Source organism: Panthera leo, chromosome D1 (assembly GCF_018350215.1).
Source record: "Panthera leo isolate Ple1 chromosome D1, P.leo_Ple1_pat1.1, whole genome shotgun sequence".
NCBI classification, from domain to species: Eukaryota; Metazoa; Chordata; class Mammalia; order Carnivora; family Felidae; genus Panthera; species Panthera leo.
In genome coordinates, this window is record NC_056688.1 from 81,954,798 (window position 1) to 81,978,261 (window position 23,464).

The following is a 23,464-nucleotide window of genomic DNA, read 5'->3' on the forward strand; positions in this document are numbered from 1 at the left end:
TGAAGAATGCCTATGATGACCCACATGAGAATGGACTCCCGAAACTCTATCATCAAGAACCACTATCAGGTTGATCAGAGGCCTGTTTCTTGTTGCTACAACCAGTCTGGACAAGTGGCTTGCTTGGTTACTCTTACTGACCTCCATTCCCCCAATGTACTTACTTTTACTCTCTCACTGCTGTGACTGTGTATAGCAGTCATCTCATATGGTTCCATATTCCATCCACGCATTCTGGGTATGACGGCCTTACCCTCAAGCGGGCTACCTTGCTGCTTACACATGAAGCATACGTTCTCTGGCCTGTATTTCTGAGATCTCCTGTATTGTGCCTTACACAGCTTGATAATCAGAAACTTGTGAGTGTTTTCTAAAGATGATGCACGAGCCTACTCCAGAAGGAACCTGCATTACTCAGCCTGTCTCAGAAAGTTATTCCTGCAGGGATAGGCCCTTTGTTCTTGTTTCTATACAGCTCATAATAATAGGCATGTCGCATAGGGAAGACAGAACCTGATCGGTATACCTCAGTGCTAGGCCTGGCTCTGCTAATAGCTAGGTGGGTGCTTCTGAATCCCACTTTGTACTTTTATCCTGAGCCACAGTTTTGTTATCCGTAAAATGAGTACAATAAATTCATGCAAGCTTTAATTTCATGAGAGTAGAGGCCATGTCTATCTTGTTTATGGTCCCCCGTATCTAGATTAGTATGTGGCACAAACTAGATGTTTGCTGAGTAATTGTAGAAATTAAAAAAAAAAAAAAAAAGAAAAAGGTGATTTTAATAATCTCTTTGGTTCTAGCACTGACTCGGTGATTTCTATTCTGTTCAGTGAGTGGTCAGACCAGACCCAGCCTTGTCTGTGGATGCGGAGATGGACATTGCTAATCTATGTTTCAGCTCCTCATTTATGGCCCCCAAAGCAATACTGCTTTACTACAACCTCCTTCACTGGCAATCAGATCTTTTTCAAAATAACCCCAGGTACTACCAAGGCGCAGGAAAGAATTTTGGTGTTAAGGGTTTGAACAAGAGTTCTGGTGTCCACAATCTGACTTGTGAATATTCAGGAAACTCCTGAAATGGTGGAAAATTTTGTGTTTTTGAGACTACGTACGTTTTTCTGCACAGGGACTGTAGCGATCATATTCTCAGTTAAAGAGATTTAGAACCCTAGAAAATCTGCAGGCATGTGTGAGAACTGGCCCACAACTCTACGTGCAAACAGCAGCGGCACCTCAGAATGCAGGGGCCTGCACGGCCCCGAGGCGGGCGCCAGGAGAGTGTCTGGCCGCCAGAAGAAGGCGCTTGCAAGGGTCTAAGGGATCTTGAGAGGGGCAGTACCGGCCCGTGGCCCAGGGTTTACCTGACGCACCCCTGTAACTCCACTCCTCTCAGGTTCGCCACCTTAGCTTCTGAATCCTGAGCATCTTCCTCCACGTCCTCCTCATCCTCCCCGTCGCCATCGTCGTAGTCAAACGGGAAGCTCTGGTGGCCAAGGGGAGACAACAGTGACATGGTGGAATTGCTGCAGCTCAGCGGCGGCGACGGCGAGCAGACCGTCACCGTCTCCGGCCCCTGCCCCGGGGCGCCCGCCATGAGGTCGGAGAAGGGGCCGGAGGAAGGCCGAGACCTGGACCTGCAGCCGGCCGAGGACCGAGCGTCGGAAGCCGGCGAAGCAGCCCCCCACAGCCCGGCCGCCCACATCGGGCCCGCCAAGTTCAAACCGGCAGAGTGGCGGCGGGGACGTGCTCTCCCAGCAGGCCCCGCGCGCGCCGGGCCGGCCTATCCCGGCGGGCGCAGACCTCGCGTTGCCATGGCGACGCGTGGAAGCCGCGAGGGCTTTGTCCCCGCCTGCCGAGCGCGGCTCGCTGCGCCCGGGCCTCCCTCTGCCCGCCGCTGACAGCGTGCGGGGCACGTCCCTCGTTTGCTGTTCATGTAGTACAAGAAATGTGCTGTCACTGAGCGAGGCAGAGCAAGAGGCGGAAGCCAAAACTACCGCCGTATACTTAACAGGTCAGGGTTTTAAGGATCAGTCATTTCTTACCGCACACAGCCATATTTTATGGGGAGAGGAGAGCGAACTTTATCCAAGTTTCCAAGTGTATCCAAGCATGCTCTTTGAGGGCAATCTTCCGTTGTTTTGGGTAGCACCTCGTTTGCCTGACATCTTAAGTAACTAGTGTGTCGGTGCATGTGAATTTTGAGGTCTTTTTGAAGCTTCTAATTTACAAGGGGCTGTGCTAAGCACTAAAGATAGAGTAAAAGCCCTGCCTTCACACGTTCCTCATTCTTTTGTGGAGTAGAATCATCGTATTAAAATATTATGTGATCTGCATTTTATGATTTTTTTGGTGAGACCTCGGAAGGAGCACTGTCCTTTTCAGGTACTGGGAATAGGGATGAAGGTAGCAAGGAAGAAGTGATAGACAATAAACCTGGATGCTTTGTTCATGCTGACAAAACTGTGCACACTTGTAAATAAATATGGCTTTGGTCCAGCTTATGGTGCATATTACTAGTAGAAATATCAGACTGAAAAGTGACAAAGGCTAAGACAGCACACAAAATTTGTTATTGACCAAAGAGTAATAGAAAATTTTTGATGAAATTTAGATCTGCAAAATTTGACACATGAGAATGAGGTACGGCAGAAATAATAGCAACCAAGGGCAATTCACAAGGCAGTAGCTATAATTAATAAAGTATGACATGGTTGAAACTATTTTAGTGGAATGCTAATTTTTGTTAATTTTGTTAAAATTTTCAGTAAAAACAAAATGAAAATGGCAGAAAATTAGATCAATTTAACTGTGGTAATATAGTCAATCAAGAAATAAAACTGGCTTAGTGGAGTTTACATTCTGTACTTCTTGAGTTACTTCTGTTATTCAATATTGGCAGATCTGGTTAAGACTTTTATGAGAACCTCCCTAGAATCAGTAACAGCATTAAAAGGCCTCGGGCCACTTCAGGGCTTCATCGGAGGTAACAAACTATTCCCAACATAATCTGACATCCCTGAAGCAGAGGAGGAAAAACCATAAAAGTGTTAGTATGAAGGGGACCTGGATTTGAATCAGTGATGTTCTTCTTACTCATGAGATTCCCTTAAACAAGCTCTTTGGCTTTCCTAACTTACTCCTTTGTAACAGGGAGGTAACCTATCTCCCAGTCATTAGTGTGTCATTAATTCTCAAAGTTTCTGGCATAGGACCTGACAGAGAAAATGGAAAATGATAAATTGTGTCATTTAAACTCCCAAACTTTTCCACTTTGACCTCTTGGTATAGGAATCTAAAATGTCATACGTTTCTGCCTCCTCAAAATGTTTGACTAAACAAATTATGTCCTTCCCTTGATGTCTTGAGAATCGTCATAATGACCATCTACTGCATTGTGCTGTAGCAACACTGGAGATAATGAACCAAAGAGATCCATGGCATTGGTGCTGGGGCTTGAACATAATTGAGTCCTGTGGTCTCCTTTCTTACAGTGCCTTGTCATTACTGTGACTGAGAAGCCATAATCAAGTTTGGTAGAATTATATATACATGTATAAATAAGCTCAAAAGAAGGCCTCCCCCCACTTAAGTTTTTGGTAACTTCTCTACTTACTACTCATTTTCACTTTCATGGTACAGTTGAGATAAATTTTTATTTTTTGCTGATTTTGTAACCTCGTACAAGAGTAACTTTTGCTTAAAAATCCCTATCTGACTTTGTTACAAAAACACCATTACCGGTTAGCCTTGTAGCAATAATTAGGCAACTTTTAAAAATTTATCCCTGGACATACTGAAACTTTACAGATGAAACATGTCTTAGATTCACTTCAAAATAATCCAAGGGGTAGGGGTGCCTGGATGGTTCGGTCCGTTAGATGTCCAACTGTTGATTTAGGCTCAGGTCATGATCTTGCAGTTCATGAGTTTGAGCCCCACTTCAGGCTCTGAGCTGACAGTGTGGAACCTGCTTGGGATTCTCTCTGTCCCTGTCTCTCTCTGCCCCTCCCCTGCTTACGCTCTCCATCTCTCTCAAAATAAATAAATAGATGACAAGAAATAATCCAAGGGGCAGATGGATTAGAGCGAGTTAGTGAATGGGACGCAGATGAAACAAGATTTACCATGTGCTGTTGATAATTGCCACAGTTGGGTGATGGGTACCTGGGGTGAAGGCTGAGGTGATGGGAAGGGTAATTATACTACTCTTTTTGTTATGGAAATTCCAGACACAAAGTTAAGTTTAAAACAAATGAACAAAACCAAAAGCCGATGTCTCACATTAAGAAGAACTGGGTACTGGTTTGCTTTCTTATCTGTTGTGTAGGATTTAGCTATTCACTTAAATTTCATCAAGTCCTCTATTTTCTCGTCTGTAAAATTAGGGCTTGATGATTGTGAATATTTATAGCTAAGCATTTGGGCAACTGACTACATTTGGTATCATGGATTACTAATCATTTGCTTTTATTATTTAGTTTTTTTAAAGTGATCTCTACATCCGGGATGCCTGCGTAGCTCAGTCCATTAAGCGGCCAACTCTTGGTTTCAGCTCAGGTCATGATCTTACCATTTGTGAGTTCAGTTCAAGGCCCACATCAGGCTCTGTGCTGACAGCATGGAGCTTCCCTGAGATTCTCTCTCTCCTCTCTCTCTACCCCTCCCCTACTCACACTGTGCCCCCCCCCAAAATAAATAAACATTAAAAAAAATTAAAAAAAAAAGTAATCTCTACATCCAAGCTGGTGGGGCTTGAATTTACAACCCCGAGATGAAGAGTAGCACGCTCCACCAGCTAAGCTAGCTAGGAACCCCAATCATTTGCTTTTAAACAAAGACCTAATTAATGGTAGTCTCTTAAATTTCACAATTTGTTTTCCACGAGTTATCATTCAGACTCAAGATGCAATAGTGTTTCCCACTACATGTATAGCACAGTCTATAGTTGAGGTATCTGCTATTCTATGTTTTAAATGAAATGTGAAGTTTTCGGTAACTTGAATTTTGGAGAAAAAACACTTCTAGCTAGATTTTTTTCCAAGTTATGATTTAATATTTATCAGATGTGTAAATAAACAAACATGATAGCAACTTTAAAAACTTGTGAATAGTTGGCCTTACAAAATTACATCACACTGTAAATAAATCCCTCCCGCATTTTATACAAACTACATGATTTTGATATACAAAGATTCTGTTTTTATTACACTGACAATGTACAACCAAGACTATTTACAAGGCAAAAAAAAAGTATATAAACCACAATTTAACATTCTGCTACTGGCAGCCACTACAGTTTAGGAGGTAGCTTTAATTAAACGAAATGAACAGAAGCCACATTTCCCAACTTGTGTTCTAAAAATAATTTACATAAGATAAAAATTCATTATATGCACATTATATACAGTTTAACTATTAAACTGCAAACTAGCTTAATGTTTTTTAGTATATCCTGAATAACTAATATGGCAGTGGGTTTGCTATTGATTTAGCATATGGTTCAAAAAACATAACTTTAAGACTCCACATAGTGACATGTCAAAAGTCCATGGATAAGAATCAAGTAAAATTTTTAATTGTTAAAGACATAGGTCTAAGCTTTATTCTTTTTCTTAAATGACAGATTTGTTTTATCTCACAAGGACACAGTATCTGAACTGTAGCATAGGCTCTTTCGTATTTAAATCACAGTAAGGGGAAAATGTATGGAAGCTACCATGTAACAACACAGGTTCAGGAGAATCCAGCTCACAAAGAAATAATTATAAGTGCTTTGTGTCATAATTACTCCCAATTTCTTCCAACTTAATACAATAATTTACCACTGTTTATTTTCTGCGTAATTCAAACTATATGTAGATAACATACCAACAAAATTGGAAAGTGTCGGTTCAGCCAATGATACTAAGAAATGAAATGTTTTTTAACGAGAACATTCCACAGAGCCATCAAGTCCCTCAGATACTATTAAAATCCCATATCAGTTAGTAGCTTAGCCAAATCTACCAAACCCACACAACAATGAGTCCTTTACTTTTTCCTAGTGTGGTCACAAGACACTGAGGGCAAAATTACTGGGTTTGCACCACAGCGAAGCGTGACCACTGAAAACACACGTTCAGCTATTCTTTTAAAATCTAACAGTTGTTAATATTGTTTTAAAAACATCTTCAGGTTTTAGGTTTATAAATCACTTAAACAGAATTTATGATTCTGTTATGTGAAAGATGGGACCAGAAAATGCAATCAGGCGATGCCTACTCTTCTGTTCTCACAGTTTTACCTGGAAGACAATCCCTTTTTTGGCCCTGCAGTTAAGTTGTCCTGAGATTAATGACGAACCATTAGGTAAAATTAGCAAGACTTTTTCTTAGCTACATAAAATCACATTTTAAAATATTCTTAAAAAAATATTAACAGCTGTTGTTCACCTTGTGCTTAGTTCAGAAATCGGTATAAATCTGCTTCTCATGGATCAGGAAAACCTAACATGATATTGCTATGATATACATAAAATTTTTCAAGTTATAAACTTGTTCCAAACAGACCACACATTGCTTGCACGTTGCATTTTCCATCCACTGACAGGTTAGGCACTTGTTCCTTGAGAACGTCTGGTTTCAGAAATCAACTGCCCCGCTTCTCCTCCTTCTAAGTGACACACCAGGCAGTGATCCCAGAAGTGCTTCCCAGATGAAAGGTCAGACCAGGGTTCTTCTCTAAATGCTGTGATTTTGGTTGATGGGGGAAACAGTTACAAACACACCAGTTCAGTCTTTGACTCTCGGTAGATTGTAAGCATAGCGCACCAAAGGGAATCCTCGACTCTGATAGAAGCAGGCTCGTCCGCAGGCCTGCACCTGGTCCGAACTGTCCGAGACAAAGGAATCCTCTTCGTCTGCATAATCAGAGTGGGCGGATTGCGTGCCGCAGTCGGACCAATAGCTGTCCGGTCTTTGGCAAGAACCCACCGCCAATGCAGGACAGCTGTGTGATTTTATTAAGTGTTTGCAGGACACTGGCTTTGTCAAAAGAAAGGACTCACAGCAGTCACACACGGCCAGGTTACCCTGCAAATGCGAGTACATGCCACAGTCATAGTAGAAATCCTGTTCCACGCAGCCAGCCTGGCTACCGATGGACACTGACACCGATCCGCTCTTCTTGGTAATGTGTCGCTTCAGTGACTTCCAGTCGTCTTTAAACTTTGGGTTGAAGAACACATAGAGGACTGGATTCAGGCAAGCGGGCAACGGGAAGAAGATCAGAGTGACAGACTTCATAATTTCAGGGCTGATGGAGACCGCAGTGATCAATGGCGCAAAGGAGAAAAACGCAACGGGGCAAAAAAAGATGCAGTTGGTGAAGATGAGCCAGGCAACGTGCTTAATCATGTTAGAATGTGCGTTCTCTGAAAGGTCCTCCTTTTCCAAGTTGCAGTACAGTTTTGTGTAGACGATGGCCATTAATAAAAATGCCAGGGAGTTTAACAACACTAAGGTTACAGTGAATCCTAGAGATGGCGTTTCTCCCGTGGGGAATGGCAAGCAGAGGGGTGAGGCAGAATACTCCCCGCTGTGGAAAAGTGGAAAACAGCCTGCCACTGCAGCTCCCAGAAAAGCAAGAAGGGCAGCAGCCCGGAAGTGCTTGACACGACGGCTTTTCCCGTTTTTCATGACATCTTTTGCAGATAAGCTTCTTTCGACAGCTGCCAGCATTAATAGAAATATGGCACTTTCGGAGGAGAAAATTGCAAGAAACCCGGCTATCCTGCACCCATTGCCAATCTCCCACCAAATGCCAAATTCAGCAAATCTTCCCCAGGACACGGCGTCCAGAAAAGTTAAGATGCCGGTGTAAGCTCCCATGAATAAGTTGGATACAGAAATGAGGCCTATGAACAGTTTGGAGGAAGGCAGTGATGTACAAGATGCAAATGTGGTTAAAATGACCAGCAGGTTGAAAAACACTGCAACCAGGAAAATGAACCACACGGTAAGACGGATCATCCAGCTTCCCAGTAAGTACTCGCAGGGCTTAAAGGCACCTAAAACAGGAGAGAAATAAAAGACAATTTAGAAAACACCATATTCCTGTACGCTCTGGACTGCAAGAAAAGTAAGGATGGTTAATCTAGCATAATTAAATCTGCTGCTACAACTGAATTGAACCAAACTGAAAAGATGACTATTTCTTAGATATTTTAGTCACTGGACTAGGCTATTTTAAAAATAACTGATTTGGGGGTGCCTGGGTGGCTTAGTCAGCTAAGCATCAGACTCTTGGTTTTGGCTCAGGTCATGATCTCACAGTTCGTGGGGTTGAGCCCTGCATTGGGCTCTGTGCTGGCAATGCGGACACGGCTTGGAATTCTCTCTCTCCTTCTCTCTCTCAAAATACATAAATAAAGCTAAAAAATAATAATAAAATTACTACCATTGAAGCATTTTTTAAAATTTTTAAATAAAAATAACTGACTTTAATTTCTTTTATTAAATATTTGGTAAAGTCATACCAAAGGCATATATATGCACATGCATATATATAGGCACCGTCCTATAACATATATATATATATAGGACGGTGCCTCATACCTGATAAGTACTTGATACACTGAAGGCTTGGAATTAGATAAACTAGGGCTTTAATATGGGGTTCATAACTTGCTACTCTTCCTTAAGAAAGCAACTTAAACCTCTATAAATTTCATTTTCTCACTTGTGGACAATAATGCCTATTTTATAGCATTGTGTAGCTTAAATAAAATTACATCCATGAGATACGCAAGAAAGTTACTAGGTACAGAGGTGGACTTCTATAAATACTAGGTCCTTTTCTTTTCTTTCTTTTTTTTAAATATTTATTTATTTCTGAGAGAGAGAGAAACAGCACAAGCGGGAGAGGGGCAGAGAGAGAAGGAGACACAGAATCTGAAGCAGGCTCCAGGCTCTGAGCTGTCAGCACAGAGCCCAATGTGGGGCTAGAACTCACGAACCGTGAGATCACGACCTTTAAGTCAGCCGCTTAAGCAACTGAGCCACCCAGGTGCCCCTAGGTCCTTTTCTTCTTCCTTCCCAGTCCCAATACAGCTTTTAAAAATTATGTATGTGTATGTATGTACATGTATATATGTGGCTTTCAAGGGCAATCTGATGAAGCAGATTAAGATAGGTATAATTATACCCACTTTCCATCCAGAGAAATTGAGACGTCAAAGTGTCCAACAGACCTGACAAAAGTTATTCAATAAGACAATAAATAGAGTGAGGGCAAAACCACACTGATGTTAGCTATTCATACAAAGCCACATCCAATAAAACCCTGTGAAATTTAAACTAGAATTGCAAGAACTAATTTAGTAACTAAATTGTATGTACTTTGACGGGCTAGTTATGTCACAAATGACAACTATTTTATTTTAAAATTAGTAAAGGAAAACTAAATTTTGTTTACAAAGCTCAAGAAAACTATGTATTACAATTGCCTAAAACACATGTTCTGATGTATCTTTCTGAACTGTCATGAACTTTGATACATCCCACATTTTAAATTGCTGAGACATTCACAGACCTTACAAGCCAGCTCAGCAACATTTATATCTATCTGACTTCCAAATATCACAAGAAACTTAAAAAAATTTTTATCCTCCCCCCCCCACCCCCTTAGGAAATGTTAGGAGGAAGCTTCCACCTTTATCTCTGTATCTGAACTCATCTTCCTTCAAGGAAGAAGGAGTAGCTCATCTGACCTGAGAGAACAGGACATCCTTTTGGAAGTGTCTGGTAGGTGGAGATACTCTCCCCTGGGAAGCAGGCTCCACCCAGTCACCGTCTGAAAACTGGCTGCCTCCTCCAGTTCTAACAGATGGATCCCACTCTCTGCTACTCCCTGCTTCTGCGTGAGCACATGGGGGTCTGTGTTTTACTACAGCTGAGTGGGGAGTCAAGCCCGCAGTGTAACTCTACCGCAGTGGGGGGAGTGGGGAGGAATCTTAGACCAACTTTCTTCCTGGCTAAGGTTTAAATTCAGTGTAGAGAAAATGGAATCCCTGCCTGTTCAGGTCTAGTCTCCTCTTTAACAAAGCTGTTCCCTTCTCATTGGGTTGTCAGTTCCTTATGCACATTCTCTAATACAAGAACCCCAATCAGTCAGTGAGCAAGCTCCACCCTCTTAACTTCCAACAATTAATTCAGAACCTAGATAATATACACTGCCTACACTGAAATGATTCTTGCCGATTCCATTTGCTCATCTGGTCACTTTAAGCTCATTCTCAACACAGGCACTGTGCTAAGTATTAAAAGAATACATACACAGCCCCTTAAAAAGCTCACAATTCAGCAGTCATCATTAGAAAGTCCATAATACTTTTGATTCTGAGTTATAAACTCAATATTCAGATCATCCCATGTTATTATATTAAAAAAAATTCTACTTCATAGCACACCAGTTAGCCAATTATTTATTTTTTTCTTTTACAGTAAAATTCCAAATCTATCTTCGCTGATAGATGAGGCAGAGTCCAACATTATGGTCACAACCAAATATGTGGTCTCATTTTAGTAACTTTCCCAAGTCCACTAAAGTTCAATGAAATAAAGTAGAAAGAAAAGGAAAATCAAAGTTGCATTAAAAAAAAAAAAGGTAACACTAAAAATCCTTGCAGATCAGTAAGTCCTAGAACTGGTCGCTAGAGTTAAAGAAGCATTCAGAAAGTGCTTCTCGATTTTGCATGTGCATAACCCTCCAGGGAACTAGGTAACACGGAGACTCTGAGTCAATAAGTCTGGGACAGAGATTCTGCAAGGGACGCCTAAGCTCCTGGTATGCAGACCGCCGCTTGAGGCAGAAGGCCTTGTGAGATCATCTAGCACCACTCCTGTTACAAAAAAATCACATCCCGCCCCCAAGTTTTAGTTCTATGTGCCTAATGTTTATTTAGAGCAAGACACTACAGCAAAATGTGTTGGGCATACCTGTGGAGGGCGTACAGTGGATAATTATTTGACTGTGTTCTTCATTCTCTGCACTGCTCGTGACACCCGCTGCACCCGTGGGACCTGAATAGATAACGTAAACTGCTTAATTCCAGTTTTATGCAGTTCAAAAGAACCATACTTTCCTGCAATATTCTCTCTTGTACATGAGTTGAGTTCAGCTTCCATGAGGCTTAATAACATACTAAAGATGCAAGTAACACAGTCTATGCCGTTTTCTCACATATTTCCTATTTATTCTTCAAAAATGATTACAATAACAGAGACTTGAATTAATGCCATAAAGCACATTCTATTTTAAAAAGTACATGCACTCGCCTTTATCCTTTGCCACACTGTGGTCCTGGAGGCTGGTATCTTCCGTGTTTGAATGTGCATAAGAGTCACAACCCCAAAATGCACAGCACTGATAAGCATATGGTACTGATAAAGACCTGGAGAAAATTGCAAAATCTACATTGAAGAACAACTTCACAGACATGCTTTTGTTTTGTAAAAAGTATTTCAATGTTTAAGTGCCCTAGGAGTCAGACCTGACTGTCACATGCTTTAAAAACTGGTCATTAGCCTCTCTGGGCCTCAGTTTCCTCATCTGCGAAAAGAACTCGGGTAGGTGACACCATGAATTTCTCTTTTCATATAAGATGTGCTTTTAAAAGCTGAATTTAAAACAAACCATATTTACAATTTAGGAGTAATACCGCAATTTAAAGTGAAATCTTATCAGACTCCCTTTATACGTGAATTTACCATGCTTAATTTATCATAGGATACTGGTAGTTTCATTTCATATTAATGTCCCAGATCATTTGCGACTTTACACCATTAAATGAATTTACTTTGTTCACATAAGTGTAATAAAAATATTTATTTTCTTCTCCCACAGTAATATCCCCAAGCCTTGTCTCTACTATATCAAATATCTCTATGAAGTATTACACTACTGTATCAATTTTCTGTAGGTTCACACTTATCTGGTTCTCCCCACATTGTTCATGACAAATCTACTGTATTAAAAAACCAGTCTGATGAATGGCTACATTATCTCCTGACAGCCTCAAGGGCTGGAAATTCATGTTCTCAAAAACTAAGGCGTAATGCTCATGTTCTAATTTTTTTTTTTTTTTTTTTTACCAAATTTGTGAGGACTGAGGTAGAAAATACTCTTAACTTATAGCCTCCCAGAAAATCTGGGAACCACAGCCCAAAACTAGCCTACTCTATATTTTAGGGGCGCACCATAACCCCAACAAAAAAGAAAAATAAGCAAAAACGCACCTGAGATTAACAAAATCTTTTGCTGCTAGGGCTTCTTGTAGCTTGAAGTTGCCAACAAGTTTCAGTTGATTTAGCCCATTCAGGCCTTCCGTAGGAAATGAAGTTAATTCGTTGAAACTTACATCTCTAAAATGTGAATGAGACTTTAAATTAACTCTGAAGATGCAAATTACACAAAAACCTCTGTACATGTGTAAACATCATAAATACTAGAGCTCTAAGAGGAAGTTCAGGCGTGCCGAAACAATAGTTCTGGCATTCATCTTGCCTTCCTAGAAGGTGTCACTATATCACTGTGGCTTAGCATTTATACAAGGGAGCAACTAAACAGAAAAAAATATTTTGATAGGACAATGCCAAAACACAAGTTCCTGTAGACTATTACTTTCAGGACATTACTGCATAAAATCATCAACTTACAGGTTAGTTATTGACCCAAGCTTGGCAAAAGCTCTGCTGTGAATTTCATGGATCAGGTTTCTACTCAGATCTCTGCAATTATAAGAATAACATGTTAATCTTTTCAAATAAATTCAAACTGCAGTTACTCTGACTATACTTTGGAATTTGAGGTAGTCACAGTATCCCTGATAAGATAATAAATCTTATTAATCTCGCCCAACAACTCCATGTTTATGTTGAATTCTTCTCCTTCACAAAAATCTATTTCTTGGAATGGGTTCCACGGAGCAATAATTCTAGTTGGCACCTGTTTCAAAACAGTTGTGAATTTTCTCCACCTTATCCTTCTGGTACCAGTTCAAAAATATAAATGATATGATATAACCTTTGGTACTATTAAGTAGGTGAGGAAAAACTCAGCTCCTGACAAAGCTGAAAATAAAAACAGGTTTCATACTATTTGCTTTCTCAAAGGTCAGTGATAAGGCCCCGAGGGAAGACAAATAATCAATATGTAAACAAGAGCATTCCAGAAGGGCTTCAGATATCATTCTTTCCCAAACAGGAAATAAAAATCATATCAACACCAGAGCTGTACTGTATTCAGAAACACACCCTGAGAAATTCTGATATCGCAGAATTAATAAAACAAATAATCTGCAACCACACTTAAACTGAGCATTAAGGGAAATTTAAAGACATCTCCCGGATAACAGGACATATCGGCACACTTGATTTCGAATCAAAAAAGGCCAGCTTTTCACTGTTGTCGCTTATCGGTGCTCTACAAGTGACTGCAGCTAGGAGCCAGATCCCTTCCTCGCTACTGCCCAGACCCACACACAGTAAGACTGTCAGCCACAAGAAAAGATCCCAATCTCTAATAAAATACTTTGTAGTAGAAATTATTTTCTATTTCTTACTGGGATCTACTGGAAGACAGGAATCAATATATGTAATTTCACTTCGCCTTCAATTTTTCAAATTTGTTCTGTATTTTAAAAATATTCACTATTTTAGCATATTGTGTTTTCTGCACTAATGTTCTATAAATACAGGGACAAGGCCTGTCTTAGCCACCTCTATATCCCCAACTGCTTAATGGAAAACTTGGCACAAATATACACTCAACTACAAATATACTTTTCAAATGAGTGGGTCTGTTGCACATTAGCTATATTTGTTATGATATATACCCCAGTGTGAGGGTCTGCAAATTTTTCCTGTAGAGGGCCAAGTAGTAAATATTTTCACCTCTAGGTCATATGTTCTCTACTCCAACTCTTCAACTCTGCCATCGTATGGTTAAAGCAGTTTTAGACAACATTTAAAAGAGCATGGCTGTGTTCCAATAAAACTTAATTTACAAAAACAGAAGGCAGGCTGGACCCGGCCCACAGGCTATAGTTTGCCTACCCGCTGCTCTAATGGATTGGCAAACCTCATCACTGTGACTAGGAAACCAACAAGCTCCATCTCTCAGGTTGTATACATTACACCATTTCACTTACCAACGTACAACAGCCTAAATCAGCTAAGGCAAAAAATACTGAAAGTTAGATTATTTATAAAGTACCACGTGGTAAAATCTGAACAACATTTACACATAACGAATCACATCTTTAAGTATATCTATCATGGGAATTATAATGATAGATTAATTTATAACTTGACAAAAATTTTAGTTGTTTCTAATAATCAAAGAGAAACTTACAGAATCCTCAGAGATATCAGGCCTTGAAAAGTACCTTCTTTTATTTGGTGGATCTGATTACGTTGCAAAGAACTAAGGAAAAAAAATGAAGGAAAAAAGAGAAAAATTATTTTCAATTTTGAAAGATAACATTTCTTAAACTTTGTCTAAGTTTAAATACTCATTCATAAATAACCTTGATTTTGTTGAAAGTAAGAGAACTGCCATTTCCTCATCAATAACATGAAAGGGTTAGACTAATTGGTATTCCATCCCAATTTATGCTGGGAGTTAATGTACACTAGCTAAATTCCTTATTAACCCCATTCAGGAGAGCAGGAAGACAACATGGTAAAAAAGGACCCAAGACAATACAACCATACCAAGTACCATGGAAAGAAGGCTACAGGAAAAGTAAAGAAAGGGATCAGTGACGGGAGAATTAGTGCCTTCCTCTCCCCATCTCCCAACCAACTTCCATCAAAACTTATAGGTACACAGTAGGTATCTGGGTTTGATTTCCCTCAACAACCAGGAACAGTTTTTGTTTGTTTGTTTGTTTGTTTTTGTGTGTGTAGACAGCCCTCCCGCTGTACTGTCTCATAGAATGCCTGGTAAGTACCTAATAAATGCTGGTTGTATGACCACAACTAGTACAATATGACATTTATTCACAGGGATACCTGATTATATGTATTTATTTCTTTAATATTTCTAATTTCCTGATGGTAAAGCCATTATTTAAAATAGCAAATGTTCAATGAATCAACCATAAACCACAGCAAAAAAAGTAAGTTCAAGACCAACTTACATTTCTTCCAGAGCATGGCAACCATTAAAGCTTGGAAGGTCTTTTATATTGTTGTAAGACAAGTCCCTTAAAACAATGAAAATTAACAAATTAATTCTATGTTATCAGAATACTAAATTAAAAGAGCTGTACTCAGTATTGAAAACAGCACTAAGATCTGTAATAAAGACAGATGCCTGAAGAAAAGCATCTATTTTTTTTTCTAAGACTTGTAAGTCTCTAGAGCGATATAACACGCTTAAGATTGCAAACTTGAAGTATATAATGTTGAGTACAGACAATATAAAATATATTAAAAACACTTAAAATTTTTAAAAATTTTAAAATAAAACTATTAAAAACATTAAGCATATAAAATATATAGATATGGAAAATATATAAAAATTATGTCTAAGTGGTAGATTTATGTGGTTTTTAATTTATATTTTTATAATTTTGTTTATACCATAAATAATTTCTGTTAATTATAAAGATTTAAGAGGAGTGGTATGCATAACTCACATTTTCAAAAAAATGTATATTAAACCAAATATAGGGACTCGTTAACTCTCACTTAATCCCACTGCAGTGTTTCCTCCATAGTGATCACTGTGCTTGATATTCCGTGACATGATTTAATGATTTGTTTAATCAATCAGTCACTTATTTTGTTACTATCTCTCTCCCCTGAATACTTATTACCAACTTAGTAACTTAATTGTTTGCTCTTATGACATTTTTACTTCCTTACTTTCCAGGGTAGTTGAAATTTTTTGGAAAGCTCCATGCTTAATTGGTTCCTGATCCAAGAAAGATTTGGGCTCTGCTTAAGTTCTGGATAAAATAGAAAGAGGTGGAGAGCTGACAGTCCCAGGGCATCTAGAATTAAGGGCAAGAAAGCCCAGATAAGAAAAATATAAGGAAGAGACTAGTCTGGTTTTACTTTGTTCAAAGTCACAAGATGTATGACATATACATAACCCTAAAAACCAAATTGAAATAAACATTACCTACCCTTGGGTCACTAAAACACCTGCTCATTTCCATAAAGGGAACAAATAAGACATAATTCTACCTTAAAATCAGCTAATGAAAATAGCGGACCAAAAATAAAACTCAATATACATGAAGTACATAAAAGAAAAAGTATATGAAGGGAAGAGGGACCCAACTTACAAAGTCCTAAGCATCTTTTGTTCTTGGCACAAATTACTGGATATGCTGCTTATCTTCGTGCCTGTCAAGGTCCTGTGGAAAACATTGTTCATCTAAGAAATGGAATCGTTCAAGTTCAGATGGTAAACAAAATGCTATTCTCGCATAGAAAAAGAAACATTTTTTTCACATATTTGCATATGAACTAGAGTCTCTGTATCCCACTGCCTACTTACTCCTTAAAGTCAGGCATGTGGGAAGATGGATTAGGCCTCAGATGGATTAAGCCTCTGTTACGGATCTCATTTTCATAGTCAGGCAGAAAAGCTTGTGACAGGAGATGTTTATATTGTCCAGACGTCAAGCCTGATTTCTCATGTGGACCAACAGAAAAACACTTATCCATAGTTCCCGCCTGACTACAATCACCTCAATACCACCTCACCCCCAAAACATGCGAAGCTACCTTGGCATCCTGCCCCCAAACCTGGTTTCTGTGTTTTCGGGCAACCTGACTCACTGTTATGAATGAAATGTTCTCTTCCTCCCTCCCTTCCCATGTTCCCATCTGCAGTCAGTCCCAATTCCTGTGCTTCCTTCCTTTTTCGCGTCTCCAGCATCTGACCCTCTCTTCATTTTTATTAGCACTATCGAATCACACGTGAAATGAAGCAGATGGAGGTGGAGAAATCTCAGTCCACATGGAGGAATGCCAGCGGTGTTAAATGCACTCATTTAGCAAGGGGATTATACCCATGGCCTCCTTGCGGTTCTTCCCAATTCTAGTCTCTCTTACCCTCCTCATATCACCTGATACAACATACTCGATATATCCAAACTACCTTAACAAGTCAAGTTTAACCCCGAGCCCAGTGCTTCCCAACCTCTTTTTTCTTTTCTTTTGGCACATTGGAAAATCGTAACATTTATGTGAGGCTCCTTGTGGCTGGAGGCCTTTAGCAGCCTCAGGCTCCTCTTGGCTGTCTGGAGAGCTGAGGTCAGAAAGGGCTTAGATGCGTATGTACCCCATTCACAGACCACTTACTGGGAAGCTGTGCCATGACCAAATGTTCAATGTTCAAGGGTTGCCATTTTAAAACTGTGACCCAAACGATTTTCCAAATTTCTCCATATCACACAGCATTCCATTATAGACGTGCAATTCTAGCTGCATATGTATGTCTGTTACATCATCCCTGAGAAAACTTTCAGTATTCCCCATTTTGCTAAATCCTGCCTTTCTAATTAAAAGACCCAGCTCTGAAAACTTGACAGTATTCAATTTTGAAACTATACCTTCTCCCTAACGCTTTCCCTGATAGTCTACATCAACTGCTCCACTTCTGAATTCCTAAAGCACTGCTTGGAATTTGGCGTTTAGTTACTGCCTCATATTTTCAGTGAGCTTTTTGGATCTAATCTCCATACATGAGGCTCTATTCTACCTGAGGTGACTGAGCCCAAACCCAATATATCCGTATCCATGCATGATATGCCCAAAGAGATACTGCAGGAATCAACACCATCATCACCCCCAACCCCAAAAACCACTGGCACCCTGAGAGCAGGCCAGCATGTCATTTCTACCCTACCCTTCTTCAAACAGCTGCACTTACAGACTTTCCAGGTGGACGGTTCCAGTCAGATTGGGGAACTGCTGTACCATGCTTGCGCCTCGAATGACTCTAGGAAATTGGGAGAGAAAAAGTAATTTAAAATAAGAAATTTTCATACACGATATTTTCATTTTATTTTTTTTGAACAGTTTACAATTACAGCACTATTGGGGCGCCTGGGTGGCTCAGTCAGTTAAGAGTCCGACTTCGGCTCAGGTCATGATCTCACGGTTTGTGAGTTCAAGCCCCGCGTCGGGCTCTGGGCTGACAGCTCAGAGCCTGGAGCCTGCTTCAGATTCTGTCTCCCTCTCTCTCTGACCCTCTCCTGCTCATGCTCTGTCTCTCTCTCTCTCTCTCTCTCAATAATAAATAAATGTTAAAATAAGTAAATTAATTAATTAATAAAATAAAATAACAGCACTATTATACCTAAAAATAAAATCAGTTTCAATTCTTGAATGTACCTGAGAGTGTGATAATTTGGCCAAGAGTTCACATAAATAAGAACCATCATCAGTTTTCAGAACTGCCCTTTGGACTTTCACCCAAAGGAGTGGGGGGAAGGGTGGGGAGAGTTTTGTCTTCTGGAGCTACAATAATACATTCTAGTTTTCCATTAAAGCAATTGCACAAAGATTCCGGATTGTTTTAGAATTCGTGTAATACTTACAAGGAATGCAGTTCAGATAAATTGTGAAATGCAGAGTTTCCCACAAAAGACAGAGGATTATCATACAAATGTCTGTAAAAATACCACAAAAAAGTAAAGTTTTCATATGTTCACAAGCCCTCCAACACTAAACCTATGTTCACAAAGTCCATAGATCTAAAATCCTTAATTTTCACTCATTCTTCATCAAAATGTCTGGCATCATAGAGACATGCTTTACATGATTAAATATTAAAAGAAGCCTTCAGAACTACTTACATGGTTCTTAAGAGTGGGTTACCATCAAATGCTCCATCAGGGATAACAGAAATAGAATTACTATGAAATAACCTAAAAAGGTAGGAGAAAAATATTTTTGAAATACATGTCCCCTTGTGAAATAAGTTAAAACTCGAGTATCTAGTCTTATTCAGTGTTATGTGAAACACAGCTGAAAACAACTACATGAAAATTTCAAAAATGTGAGGAAACTGAATTTTTTATTCCATCTCATCCTTTCCGGGACCATACCGAATTCTTTTTTTTTTTTTTTTAATTTTTTTTTTTTTTAACGTTTATTTATTTTTGAGACAGGGAGAGACAGCATGAATGGGGGAGGGTCAGAGACAGAAGGAGACACAGAATCTGAAGCAGGCTCCAGGCTCCGAGCCGTCAGCCCAGAGCCTGACGCGGGGCTCGAACCCACAGACCGCGAGATCGTGACCCGAGCTGAAGTTGGACGCTTAACCGACTGAGCCACCCAGGCGCCCCCCGAATTCTTTTTAAAGCTGCTATCTCTCAGGTCTCTGTGATGCCATGTACACTCCTGTCTCTGCCCTTGACAAATCCAACATCTAAAATGCCCCCTCATCTTTTCTTTTATTTTATTATCTCCATCCTTTTAACTCCAGTCAAATTCCTCCTCGTTAGCACTGCCTTTTCTAATGACCCTGATTCTCAATGAGGTCTTTTTCTGGAATGATTTACTTACCCTCTGCATTTAGCACTTATTTCTACATGGCAACTGCTATCTGCAAGTCTCACATGGTTAGCTTCCTCAGTGCCATGGAGACTGCAAGCTCTTAACTGGCAGGGACTGTATGTTATGGTTTCTGGAAGACACCTTAGTACAGACAAAACAAGCTTGGTACAGAAATCTAGGCTCCACACTGTCTGTGCTGACACCATCCGGTCTGTATGATCATATATGTGTTTGTGTGTGTCTGGGTATTATGGTATGTGCAGTGGAGCAAAGAGGCTTTAAAATCACACTCTTGGAACATGAAGTGATGAGTTCTAAGGACGCTATGGCACGCATAGAGAGAGCAAAGCAATACTCACAGTTCTTTTAGGCTAGGAAGGGCTTTAACAGCCTGAGGAAATTCCCCCAAGTTATTGTAATTCAAGTCCCTAGAAAAAATGGGGGAAATATATAAGAACACTGAAGAATGGTCACAATTTATAAGGCATTTTGGTACAAATGTAGTCTTAACAAAAATCACATCCTCTGGATGGTAATCTTTCCCCACTGACCATAGTGCCATTTAAAACTCTGTAGCTCAACTGAATTTATATCCTTTCTTAGAATAGTGAATAGAAAAAAGAATCATAATTCTTCTATGATGGTTTTAAGTTAATTTTAAAAGATCAAGAAATTCTTAATCACCCATTATTGGTGAACTAAATAAACAAATCATTTGAATGGCATTCTTCAGGAGGTTCACCATAAAACGGAATTTATGGAATATCCGTTTATAAATGACAACAACCTGAAAGCACGGTTTCCATTTGGGGTTTAGAGTGGCTTCCTGAAACTCTGGCATGAGGGCAGCTGACCTCGGCCCTACTATCAGGCAGATGACCTGAGATAAGTACGAACGAGGTCGAGGACCAGGATGGGTTCACACCACTAGCATCCTGAAGCAGGTTATAAATTGTTGAAAATGTTACATTAATTAGGAGCAAGAAAAGCCACAGTGACATGTAAGAAAAGTCTTAATTTGAGTGTTTAAGTTTTAATTTATTTTATAACCTAAAGAGCATGATGGGATAGGATTAGTATGGTTTAGAATGAGAGTAACACAAAAACAAAAGTCCAGGTCTTTAGGGACCTATTTTGTTTTCTTTTTCTACGCAGAAAGAAAAGTGGCAAGTAAGAATTTAGCTGGGAAGAAGAGGTTTCATTTTAATGTAATTGGAAGAGTATATGTGGTCTAGGATCAGTTCCATCCAGTCCTCTGCTACACTGGTATTTACATACTTAGTAAAGGAGAACTGAGCTTAGAACTATCTTCTTCAAGAGCTTCCACCTTCCAATGTCCACTGATGTTCACTATCCTTTTATTGTTTAGACAGGAAAGTAGATTCATAAAGAACTAAGAGATTTTAAGTCTTCTAATTAGGCTAACCAGAATATTCAGTTAAACAAAATATCACAAGCCCTGAGCATTCCAATCAAATGTTACTAACCTAATTGGGACATTGTCTGAATTATTTATTACACCACAATAGCAAATGCTATAAATCTTTGAATAAAGACAACTAAAATAAACTAAAACAACAAAAATAAAGATCCTACTCTTGATTATGCATAGCTGCACAAGGTCTTTTGCTCAAACAGTGGTGCAATGTACAGTGGAAACATCCAGAATTCCCAAACTTTAACTAGCATGAACAACAAAAGTATCCTAAGCAAAATGGAAAACTTTATTTCATTTAGCATTTAAGAAAGCAGAGATAATACTCAAACCCAGTGTTAATAATTAGTAAGGCAGCTGAGATCCTGGAAAAAACAAACAAAAAAAGGTGATTTTTCAGAATTAATTTTATAAGGCTCGGTGTTCCAAAACTGTCGCACATTTTAACAAACCCAAAATTTTTGAGAAAGTAGACAGTCTGGCAGATTGAGCTGCTTTTTTATGTGTACTTTTGAAAGAAATATCAAATTCAAACTTGTGTGCCATCTTTAACCATAAACTGAGATTAGTATTCCTAACTATGTTATTTGGTGGCAAAAATTTAGTCATGTATTAAAGTCAGTTAATAGTGAGCTGAACTCAAGACCATTATTTTTTCCTTCTCCTGCAATGAAATACAAAATTGCATCACCAACATCACAGTATAACCATCCGAAATCTGAATCAACTTACAAGGTCTCCAGGTTATCTAGTCCATCGAAACAGTGTTGACCCAGGTTCTTAATTTTATTGTTATGAAGATGTCTACGGAAAAAAGCATCACAATGACTTTCAAATCACCCAGTAGCAACTATTATAATGTTTCATATGCCTAAATTGGCTTAAAGGAGGAGTGTAGCTAAACATTGCAACCCTTGACTAATGGAAAACAAATAGTGTATTTCTTGATATACGCTGCACAGACTTGGATTCACTGAACATGGAAAAAGAAAGTATCTCTAGTGGGAAAATGGTACACACATTGAAGATTCTTTAATATTTAGCCATATCAGAACAAAAGCTCTGATGAGCTTTCAATTATATGAAGTAAAATTGTGGTGAGCTCCCCTTGGCAAGGAGGTGGGGGAAAACATGGAGGGAAGAGTCTCACACCAGTGAGAATGAGTAACAGATTTAATTTTATTATTATTTAAAAAAATTTTTTTAAATGTTTATTTACTTTTGAGAGAGAGAGAGAGCACAAGCAGGGGGACAGAGAGAGACAGGCAGACACAGAAACCGAAGCAAGCTCCAGTCTCTGTGCTGAGATGGGCTTGAACAAACAACCTGTAAGATCATGACCTGAACCAAAGTTGGACACTTAACTGACTGAGTCACCCAGACGGCCCTATTTTTTTTTTTATTTTTATTTTTTCAGAGAGAGAGCGTGAGTGGGGGAGGGGCGGGGGGGGGGGGGAGAGAGAGAGAGAGAGAGAGAGAGAGAGAAAGAGAGAGAGAGGATCCAAAGTGGACTCTGAGCTGACAGCAGTGAGCCCAATGCGGGGCTTGAACTCACAAACTGTGAGATCATGACCTGAGCTGAAGTCAGAGCTTAACCAACTGAGCCAGCCAGGTGTGCCCGAGTAACAGCTTTTAAAAGAAATGCCATTTTATTATGTCCAAGTTTTTAAAGATTAAAAACACAGAGAATGATACAGTCTTTGAAAAGACAAGATGTTCAAAACATGAAATATCACTCAAACTTATTTTCTGTGATCATCTCAAAACAACTCTACTTCTTTTAACACTCAATACATTGCTGGTACACAAGTAAAAGCTGTCCAAGTATTTGCTGAATGTCCCAATTTCTTGTTATGATTACAAAAGGCCACACGTTTTAGAGAGGTTCAACAGTTATCAGATGTTAATTTTGTAATGATCCTAGCTCGTGTTTTTAAAAGTCAGCACATTTAATTTTGTAAAAAGAGGCAGCTCCCCCAAATGCTCTCTCTTCAGAAGCATAACAAAAAATGAGGTACTTTCCTAATAATCTGTCACGAGAAATCTGCTTTTGCTCCCAGATTCACACAGACATAAGGTATTAAAAGGGATGGATACTTACAGAACTACCAGGCTTGAAAGGTTGGTAAATGCAAAGTCAGGGATGCTTGAGATTTTGTTGAGGGCCAAGGTCAGTGCCTGCAGGGTTGGCAGGTTGCTGAGAGGATGCACGGGCACCTCGGTCAAGCTGTTGTCATCCAGCCACAGATGTCGTAACTGAGCAAGCCCCTCGAAACTGTCCTCGGGGACTGAGGTAATATGGTTGGCATCTAAACGCCTGACAGAAACAGAAACCACCACGTTCAAGAACGAATTCTAGCAGAAGGAGCCAAGTCACACAGCTCTCCGTTTTCAAAACGGAAAGGAGTTACAAAAACGGCCGGAGCCATGGCATTCCTTATTTCTTCAATTTCTCTAGAAA

The 23,464-nt window shown here is 39.5% G+C and overlaps 2 protein-coding genes across 10 annotated transcripts in view; both read right to left on the bottom strand.

Annotated features, from left to right (window-relative positions):
* Positions 1-1,798, bottom strand: part of CCDC34 (coiled-coil domain containing 34) — a 188,014-nt gene extending 186,216 nt beyond the window's left edge. For 7 of the 9 annotated variants that reach the window (XM_042905026.1, XM_042905028.1, XM_042905027.1 and 4 more), the window contains exon 1: positions 1,368-1,798. In XM_042905026.1, coding sequence (XP_042760960.1) covers positions 1,368-1,708 — 341 coding nt within the window. In that variant the 5' untranslated portion in view covers positions 1,709-1,798. The remainder of the gene's footprint in view (positions 1-1,367) is intronic. The other 2 variants (XM_042905024.1, XM_042905023.1) reach the window with 2 other exon arrangements.
* Positions 1,799-5,048: 3,250 nt separating this feature from the next.
* LGR4 (leucine rich repeat containing G protein-coupled receptor 4) overlaps positions 5,049-23,464 on the bottom strand; it is a 102,520-nt gene continuing 84,104 nt past the window's right edge. Inside the window, exons 5-18 of the mRNA XM_042905020.1 lie at positions 23,105-23,320; positions 21,736-21,807; positions 19,928-19,996; positions 18,866-18,937; positions 18,608-18,679; positions 17,938-18,006; positions 16,343-16,414; positions 15,188-15,253; positions 14,398-14,469; positions 12,702-12,773; positions 12,282-12,407; positions 11,322-11,437; positions 10,983-11,066; positions 5,049-8,053 (exon numbers count right to left, since the gene is read on the bottom strand). Of these exons, the coding sequence (XP_042760954.1) occupies positions 6,777-8,053; positions 10,983-11,066; positions 11,322-11,437; positions 12,282-12,407; positions 12,702-12,773; positions 14,398-14,469; positions 15,188-15,253; positions 16,343-16,414; positions 17,938-18,006; positions 18,608-18,679; positions 18,866-18,937; positions 19,928-19,996; positions 21,736-21,807; positions 23,105-23,320 (2,455 nt within the window). The 3' untranslated portion in view covers positions 5,049-6,776. The remainder of the gene's footprint in view (positions 8,054-10,982; positions 11,067-11,321; positions 11,438-12,281; positions 12,408-12,701; positions 12,774-14,397; positions 14,470-15,187; positions 15,254-16,342; positions 16,415-17,937; positions 18,007-18,607; positions 18,680-18,865; positions 18,938-19,927; positions 19,997-21,735; positions 21,808-23,104; positions 23,321-23,464) is intronic.